Source organism: Emys orbicularis, chromosome 7, assembly GCF_028017835.1.
Source record: "Emys orbicularis isolate rEmyOrb1 chromosome 7, rEmyOrb1.hap1, whole genome shotgun sequence".
Classification (NCBI taxonomy): Eukaryota; Metazoa; Chordata; order Testudines; family Emydidae; genus Emys; species Emys orbicularis.
Genome location: NC_088689.1, coordinates 81,894,372 through 81,903,592, shown reverse-complemented (window position 1 = coordinate 81,903,592; position 9,221 = coordinate 81,894,372). Strand labels below are relative to the sequence as shown.

At 57.1% G+C, this 9,221-nt stretch overlaps 1 protein-coding gene across 1 annotated transcript; it reads left to right on the top strand.

Annotated features, from left to right (window-relative positions):
- Nucleotides 1–1,123: 1,123 nt before the first annotated feature.
- LSMEM2 (leucine rich single-pass membrane protein 2) lies at nt 1,124–9,000 on the top strand. The gene is made up of 4 exons (XM_065407193.1): nt 1,124–1,145; nt 6,845–6,985; nt 7,741–7,962; nt 8,867–9,000. The coding sequence occupies exons 1-4, from the start codon at nt 1,124–1,126 to the stop codon at nt 8,998–9,000; spliced, it is 519 nt and encodes a 172-aa protein (XP_065263265.1).
- The last annotated feature ends 221 nt before the right edge of the window (nt 9,001–9,221 follow it).

Below are 9,221 nucleotides of genomic sequence, written 5' to 3'. Positions count from 1 at the left end.
TGTATACGTCAAACTCCCACTGACGTCAGCAGGGGAGGCTGAATGTGCAAGGACCATGGGATCTGCCTGGGAAATGGAGGGTGCAGGTCTCCAAGCTTTCCCCAGGATACCCCAGGGATTTTTGTAATCTGATTTCATTCCCATTCCCTGATGGGATTGTCACGTTCCTCTGCAGCTGACGTGATGTGTCTGGAACCAGCAAAAGCTCCCATCCCAGGGCAGATGATGCAGTAACAGGGTTTCACGTGAGAGGCAGTGTGCTCTAGTGGGACTCACCAACCATTGCACCCAGCCCTAGTGAGGGTCATTCCCTACAAAGTAATTAGACAGGGCAGAATTATTCTTCCTCCCACAGGGAGGGACTAAGTGACTGGGAGTCCCCCCATGTCCCTCAAGTGCCAGTTCACTGCCTTAACCACCAGGTTTGCCCTCCTCAGTGCTGTTGCAGACCCTCTGGCAGGTCACCTGCTCTGTCGTGACTCAGTTTCCCCATCTGGATCATCAGCCTGGAAGGGCCCTCCTGGGTTGGCAAGACCAGTCCCTAGTTGCACAGGCCACACCGCCATAGCAGCCCCTCCAGTTCCAGTCTCAGACTAGTTGGGGGGGTGGCCCCTGCCCCTGCTCCTATCGGGGGTTGCGGATGTTCCAGAAGGCTCGAGCCCTTCTCATTCCCAGCCATGAAGTGGATACGGGTCTCATGGGGTTAACTATTTCCTAGCCAGCCAGAGCTCTGAAGGAGGGTCTGAGACAAGTCATGGGCTGGGGCCCCTTTTTCCCCTACCGACTTTTGGGCCCTCCCTACCCTCTCCAGCTCCGGCTCAGCCTGCACTGCTCCCCAGGCTGGCTGCCTCCCCTTCCCCTGGCTGCCCCCAGCTGTGGCGGCATCCCAGGCATTCCCTTAATATAGCCCATCGCACCCCCGCCCCAATTCATTCCCCCTCTATTTATAGCTCCTCGTTGGGCTCCTCTCAGGCCTATTTTAAGCCCGAGCAGCTGGTGCTGTCGGCACCAGTGCCGGCTTCCTGGGCAGCTCCCAAGGGACCCGGGACCCTCCTCTGGCGGCTCCCGCGGCACGGCCACTGGCAGAGGCACAACGGCTGCAGCGGTTGCTGGCCCCGCAGCGATGCCCAGGGAGGCTGGAGAAGGTATGGGGGAAGGGCAGTCGTCAGGGGCACTGTGCCCGTCAGTGTGTGGGAAGGGGGTGGGATGGAGGGCATGGGAGCCGTTCCCCTGCTCCTGTGCCAGCCTCGAGCTGCCTCCCTCGGTGTTCATCCTGCCGGGCACAGCCGTGGGATTACAAGGGGAAAGCGAGGCCACCCTGGCCCAGCCCTGGGAGGGCAGAGACCCCAGGCAAGATCAGATTGGAGGAGGTAGCTGCCAGCACAGGCCTGAGAGGGGGCCCCAGCATGAACCCAGCCCAGGAGAGGCCAGGCTTAAAGGTGGAGCCCCCAGCTCAGGCCCAAGATGGGACAGGCAGCTGCAGGTGGGTCCAAGGCCAGGCTGACCCCAGCGAGGCTGCTGGCAGCACAGGCCGGCATGCAGGGATAACTGCACTGTCGCTCCTGCCAGCTTATCAGGGTGTTAACACCCCATTAACCCCCCTGGTTTCCCATCCCCACATCCTATGGGGCTGGCTCAGTGCCTGCTCTACACTTCGCTAACCCCAGGCTGGGCACTGCCTCTCCCTGACAGTTGGGCACAAGACCGGGGTGCCATCGGCTCACGCTTAGGGCAGCAGAGAACGCGCAACAGGGAGAAGCTGGCGGAACTGGGAGTTCCTTGAACATGAGCGCCAGTTTAACCTGCTTGCAGGAGACCTTCATGAGCTATGGCACCTCTGTTTTAAAGTACCAACCCCCCAGCCCTCACTTAGCTTGGCTGACACATGATGAGATTGAGCCACGGCCCTCCAGTACTAAAGACCCAAGCTTGCGCTTGGGGGCCTGTAATCGGTTCATAGTCTCTGCTGATTGGACCAGAGGCGGACCCATACCACACAGGGCAGTAGGTCACATGTGCTGTGGTAAGGTTGATGATCCTTAAAGCCCCAGCTCCTGGAGTCATGGGAACACATGAAAATGTGAGCACCTTTTTTTAAATGTACGTTTCTTTGCATTATGGTTGCAAAGACAAGCTTGAAAATGTGACCCCCCCAAGGTGTCTGAAAGACTCCAAAGTGAGAAGACAAAGGAAAAGACCCCAAAATAGCTTTTTTTTAAAAACTCACGATTTTTAAAACACTCTCATGATTTTGCTAGAGCCTGCCATGGTTGTTGGGGCTGGCCAGATGGCTGAGTCCCTCACTGGCGCTGGGTTGGTTAAACCCCTCGAAAAACCTTAATGCTGGGCTTGGCTCTAGCTGGCTGGGTCCCGTTGAAGCAGAAAACCAAACCCTACAGGAGGGAGACCCTGTGGCACGTAGGCTGGAGCAACCGTTTGCTTTGTGGTGTGGGCAGCAGAACAACGCAAGGGTCTCATCAGTAACTCGTACAGATGCCTGGCTGATGAGGCTTGTGCACGTGCTCAGAGTCCATCCAATCCCAAGATCTGGGGTCGGGACAGAATTTCCCCCCAGGTCAGCTTGGCAGTGTGACGGTCATGTTAAGGTGACAGGGCTAATAGGCTCCAGTGTTTGTTGCCGGTGGATACATTTCACATGGGCCAGGTGGCTCCTCCCTCTCACACAGCTCCAGGAGTCTGGCAGGAATGACTGCTGCTAAACAGCCTGAGCCTGAAACAAGAGCATCAGACCTAGGTGACGGCGGCCAATTTTTGGACCTGTGGGAATCCAAAGCTGGGCACAGAAGCTGTCTGCGGGGGTGGGGGTGGGGACTTGGTAACAGGCTCTGGCAAGGTTATGACTGGTTCATCAGCTCATGTTACAAACTGCAGCCTCACAACTGGCCCTACCTGGTATCCTTGATCAGAGAGGCCAAGGGTTGAACAGGTCCCAGAGGTCAAGTCTGGGGCATTGGCAGAGATATACTCTCTCTGCTGGCATCTGGTCTGTGAGCAAAGCAATGCTCGCTAGTCTGGCACTGCTAGTCAGCATCGGCCATCGCTGCTTCATTGTCAGCCATCAGAGTCTTTGCCCATAAGGTCTGAGCAGCACCACCACCACGTGCATTAACATGTCTGTGAGGCGGGGGGGATTACCCCCCCATTATACAGCTGGGGAAACTGAGGCATAGAGCAGCAATATGACCTGCCCAAGGTCATGCAGTGAGTCTGTGGAATAGATGGGGTTTCAACACCCTCCCCCTGCCCCCGTTTCCAGATGTGCGTTAACCACTCTTGTACTTTGTATCAGTGCTGATAAGGGCTGGATCACACTAGTGAGCCAGCCGGGAAAGGCGCCAGCCTGCCCTCTCTCCCCCAGCCATCTAGTGCCAATTTAAAAAAGGGCCAACCATTTCCTGGGATGACGTAAGGTGGACCCCCTTACGAGCGACAAGGGTAACCAGAACTGACCCTGAGAATTTGTGGGGGCTGAGGAAAAGGGTTTGGGGAGGGCATGAGGAGGTCTCAATGGGGCTCTCTGGGTGGGTGGGGGCAATGAACTGCTTCCTTTTAGCAATGATTTGTCCCATTCTGCAGAAGGTTTTGCTTGTCAAATGGCAGGTGGCAGTTAGGCTCCAATGTCCAGACCAAAAGGATTTTGCATGGCCACAGCTAAGGACAGGCACCGTTTTAGGAGAGCGGGACATTAGCGTGATTAAGCCGGGTGGCATTAACAAGTCAGCTGTGTATTTATGGCCGCATGGTAGCATGACATCAGTGTGCAATGCTCATTTAGGGCATGGCTCACACCAGCCGCTGAGTCCTGCCATGGGCTGGCCGGGAATGACACATCCGCTGCATCCTGTGGGATAAATCCAGCTAAGTGAACAGGTGGGACAGGCAGCTGGGAGTTCTGCCAGCTGCCTGTCCCAGCTTGGACGTGACTCTGGGTTGCCTGCACCAAGCAGTGGGACTGTGTGGTCCAGTCCAGCTGCAGCTCCCCCGGAGACTGTACACAAGAAGGGGTTCTGCATGGGCAGAAGCTGCCAGATGAGACCTGGTAGGACTAGGAACCAGAGGGAAAGTGCTGTGAGCAGGGCTGGTGCAAGGATATTTTGCGCCCTAGGCGAAACTTCCACCTTATGCCCCCTGCCCCCCCCGTAACATCGGTTCATTGAGGGCAAATCCCAACGAGCCTTTATAGACCCCAGGGGCCAGCTGTGCCCAGGGGCTGAACTTCCCTGAAGGGTGCACAGCCCCCCCCCGTGAGCCCTCCCCACCCAACCCCGGCGGCCCCTGCCCCGAGTCCACTCACTGACTTTGCCGGGCCTGGGCCGCTGCAGCAGCTCGGCAGGGAGGAGCTGCCTTCTGGGGGCTCCTGGGGGCTCCTGCAGCAGATGCATGTGGGCAGAGGCCCCCGTGCGCCCCCCCGGCTCCCCCCTCGCCGCGCTCAGGCTCTGCAGCTCCCGGGAGTATGAGCCGCCGCCCCTCCCCCTCCCGGAGCTGACTCAGGGCCCAGGGCCCCGCGCCCCGGTGGTGGCTCACATGCCCAGGAGCCGCAGAGCCCGAGTGTGGTGAGGGGGGAGCTGGGGGGCGCACGGGGGCCTCTGCCCGCATGCATCTGCTACAGCCTGCAGGAGCCCCCCTGAGGGGGGCCAGGCCACAGCCTGGGCAGGAGGGGCAGGGGCACGGCTGCTCCCTGCTAGTGGCGCCACCGCCTTTGCAGGGCTCCTGCCCTCCTGCGCCGCACCGGCTCCTCCATGGCTGGGGCTCACCGCCCCCGCAAGCCGACGCTCTGGCTCTCTGGTGCCTCTGGAAGGCGACTTCTCCCTGCCGAGCCAGGGCACCACTTTTTGGCGCCCCCAGGGCCATCCTTAGGATTTATGGGACCCTGTGCAGTATTATTAAACTGGTGCCCCTATGCCCAATGGCAGCCTTAGCTTGCAGCCCGGTGGGGGCGGAGGGACAAGGCAGAAAGAATAACAAGACGCCCAGCCTGCCTCACTGTGGCCGAGAGTCTCAGTTCCCTGCAGAGACCCCTGTACCCTCTCCCTCATGCAGAATGGACATGCAGAAGGTACCTAATTAAAAGCACTAAACTTGGGAATAAAAAATGTCAGTCACAGGTTTTTTGATATGCCCTGAAGTTTGTCAGACATTTATTTGCAAAAACTTTGTAGTAAGGGCGAGTCAGCTGAATACAACATTAAATATTATAGAATACATGATGCAGCTCTTCTCTGTTTTACATTTTCTTAATCAGTATTTCTAAGCTGATTTTATATTTTAAATGTACTCTTAAGCCTTCATAAAGTAATCATTCCAGATTACTACATATTTAACTCACTGAAACTGACATTATTTTAAATGAATCAGTCACAGAGGTTTAGTGTGTTCATAACAATGTTCATTGCTTTTAGAAAAAGGGAACACTAATTTATTGTATGTGATCTCCATAACAATACACATGTTTATGAAATTTCCCCAACTTTAAAAAATATGTTTCCAAAGATTTTAGGCATAACAAAGGATTTTATATCTTACTAAGGTACTGATTTGCTTAAAACTAGTTCATCAGATAGTCAGAAGTAAAGAAAGGGAAACTCTGTCCAGCTATCTGGAAGCAAAGGGCTGTTGCTTCCTTCAATGGGGGCGGGGAGTGGGGGTGAAGGGAGAAATGGATGGACAGAAAGGACAGGAAGACTTTGGAAGTAAGTTTTTTTTACTATAGTAATTAAAATGTGTATTTTAGATAAGGGTGGTCTTTTGAAGAATTTATTTAAAAAACCATATGTCTGAAGATCCAAGCATTTAACGCTAAAGATGATTGTGCATCTAAAAGTCTATGCAAGGATTTTTTAGAGATGTGATTTTATAATCTTCACCAACGAAATATATTTAAAGCAAATTTTAAACTAAGGTCCTGTAGGTAGACTGACATGTTCTGAGTAAATTACAGTCATGCACAACTGTTTTTGTCAGTACATTCAGAAACTGACAGTAGATACCTGGGGGTTGGCAAATGCCTGTTAAATGTCTTCATTACCCCTTGAATGGCTCTTTAACAGTTTCAGTGTTGTGCTAATAGGTCTGGCAGGCTGGAGACTGTTTCTCTTTTAACTACTAGATCCCCTTCCCAGGAAGACTCAGGCCTTGGCTACACTTGCGGATTCACAGCGCTGCGCGAGTGTAGTCGCGCCGCCAGCGCTGCGAGAGCTCTCTCGCAGCGCTGCAAGTACTCCACCTCTCCGAGGGGAATAGCTTGCAGCGCTGCGAGGGAGCGTGCAGCGCTGCAGGCGCTGATTACACTGGCGCTTTACAGCGCTGCACTCGCTGCGCTCAGGGGGTGTTTTTTCACACCCCTGAGCGCAGCAAGTGCAGCGCTGTGAATTGCCAGTGTAGCCAAGGCCTCAGAGCCTGCAGGAAGGTCAGAACAGGGATAGGAAAACCAGTAGGGTGGACACTAAGACCCAGTGGTGCCCCAAATTTTCAGGTGCTTTACCCAGCTGCCTATGCCTGAGGATGGCCCCAGGCACCCCCAACTACTTGCCGCCCTAGGCCACTGCCTAGTTCCCCTAGTGGTTGCACCGGCCCTGGCTGTGAGGCCAGGCTAACAGGTACCCCCATGGGTTCTGGGGAGAGGTGGTGAGAGCCCCATAACTTGGCCATTTAACCTGGACAGGACACACTGCAGGGAATAGAGTGTAGGAAACAATCCTGCCTCCGGCACCACCATTGCTAGCTATGTTCCACTGAAACAAACCAGAGTCAGAGTGAAACTGACCAGGCTGAGGGCCAGGGGCCAAGCCAGCAGACCTCACAGCTCCTCCTCCTCCTCTGGCAGACACTGCGGTGAAGGCAGACACCTCCTCCCCCAGGGAGCCCATCGACCTCAATGGCAACGACCTGGCGGAGATCAACCTGCACTCGGTGGAGTCCATCAGTGACCTGTACTGGGTGTCTGGTGGCCACAAGGCTGCGGAGGGTGAGGACCATTCCCCCCAGGGCGTGCCTGTGCAATGCTGCAGGCCAGCTGGGCTGGGGCAGCAGGGACTGAACCTCTGATGTCTGGATCTCTCTGCCCTGAGCTAAAGGGTCCAGGTCTGCTAGCCAGGGCCATAGCAGGCTCATCAGCTGCTGTATGGCCCAGCCACCACTAGAGGGCGGCAGCAGGGCACTACACAGACCACAGCATCCCGGTCACTTTAGGAGCATGGTGATAGCTGAGGTGGGGGCGAGTCTGGGGCTGAAACAAAGAGGCTCTCAGCACTGGGGGGCAGGGGAGAGATCGGCTCTGAGGCTCGTGGTTGCTGGGGGTGTGTGTGTCAGCCTGGGTAATTAATGCCAAGTCCGCCCCCAGTGATAGGGCAAGTACGGGATAGTCCTGGGGTGGCGGCGAAGGAAAGGAGCAGTCACGGAGTGGGGGTTTGCCCAGATCAGGCTGGTTCCTCCCTCAGGACACCTGCTGCCCGACCGATTCTGTTGCCAGCCTGGGATTGCTCAGGCAGGGGTCGAGCAGCGCTATGCCCTGATGGGCACAGGCATGGGAGTGACACTGGGACAGCCTGCACTGGCATGGCCCTGCGGTAGGTCCATTGCATGGCATGGGCCTGGCACTGCAGCAGGGAAGCTCATCACCCGCCCTCATGCAGATGCTTCTCAGTAGGGCTACTGGGCAGTAAGGGGACAGTGGGAGCATTAGGGGCTGGTGTCTCACTCTTTTCTAACCTCTCCCTCCAGGGAACAGCCCGTCTCAGTCCACCACCCCACAGATCCCTCAGGCCCACTCCGCCAAGCGCCGTGTGGCTGGGCCAGCCCTCCTGCCGACATTGCGAGCCGTCCGCACCACCCCCATCTGCCCCTGCTTCTGCCCTGCCTGCTGCCGCACAGCCCTCTTCGCCCTCCTTGGGGCCCTGGTGCTGGCCAGCCTCGCCCTCGCCACGCTGGCCGTGTACCTGAGCGGTACGTGGGACCATTTCCTTCAGCACTCGCCACGCTGACCCTGCCCCACTGGGCTGGGGGCACCTGCTGGGCAAATGGGACCTGGCAGGGGTGGCCCATGTAGAATCAGAGCACTTGCTGCTCCTGGGGTGAAGGAGGCAGCGCGGGAGCCATGCCAGGAGCTACTTTAGTAGCAGACCAACAGAGGCTGAGTTCACAGGCCAGCCTGAGGTGTTGTTGGGGCCCCCACATCCCATCCCGTGGGAGCAGGAGCTGAGCCTCTGCCCTGTCCCATTCTTTGCACCTCCTGCTGCCCCTTCCACCACCCTGAGCCATGGAGAGCAGCGTGGAAAGGTTCCCAGCCTGTGCCCACGCTAGGACAGCAGCATGTGTGTGTGTGTGTGTGTGTGTGGAATTGGGTTTGAGCCCTGCCAGTGGCACCCTCTCCCTGTGGCAGAGAGAGGCTCCATTCCCACTCTCAGCCCTTGGCGGGATCTCACTGCCGACAGCTGCAGGCGCCTTGCAGCAGGATCACGCGTGTGAATCGCTGCTAACAGACATGGGCCGAGGGGGCGGGCCTGGTGGCAGTAGCAGGTATGCGCTCATGGGTGGGGATCCTCCTGGGTTCAAGGGCAGACTCCCTGAGCATCACCCCATTTTCTAGCTGAGCTCCCAGGCCGCCCACAAGGGGGCGCTGCAGCACAACAGAGGGGGCTCTTGGCCTCAGTGGGAGCTCAGGGCTGAAGCAGTAGTAGGTGCTGCTGGGTGGGCCTGCCCCCTCGTGGCATGGTTTGGCTAGAGATGGTCCCTCTACTGCAGGTTATGAGTTCTAAGCCCATGGTGACCATGGCCATAGGCAAGAAGGACCAGGATGGGGTTGGGGGGCCAGGAGCGCCACCCACAGGGTTTCCTCTCTCCCCTGCAGTGCTGCAGAGCGAGTCGCTGCGAGTCCTGTCCCAGTGGCTGGAGGCCCAGGAGGAGTCTGTGCGGCAGATGAGGGCCACAAGCCTGCAGCTATGGAAGCGGTTGAATGTCAGTGAGACTGGGGACCAGATGTGAGCCACCCGGCCTGCCGCTTTCTCTGATGGGGCACTGCCTCCTGCACCCCAGGACAAGGAGACAGCACCCCCTCTCTGCAGGGAACATGGACTGACCAGAGGCCAGGCTCTCTGGGGCCAGGCCGAGCACTCCTGCCCTTGGGAGGCCATTGCTGGAGTACTGGGGTCTGGTTCAGCAGCAGGCAGCCTGCAATGGACGAAGGGGGGGGGGGGGGTAAATGA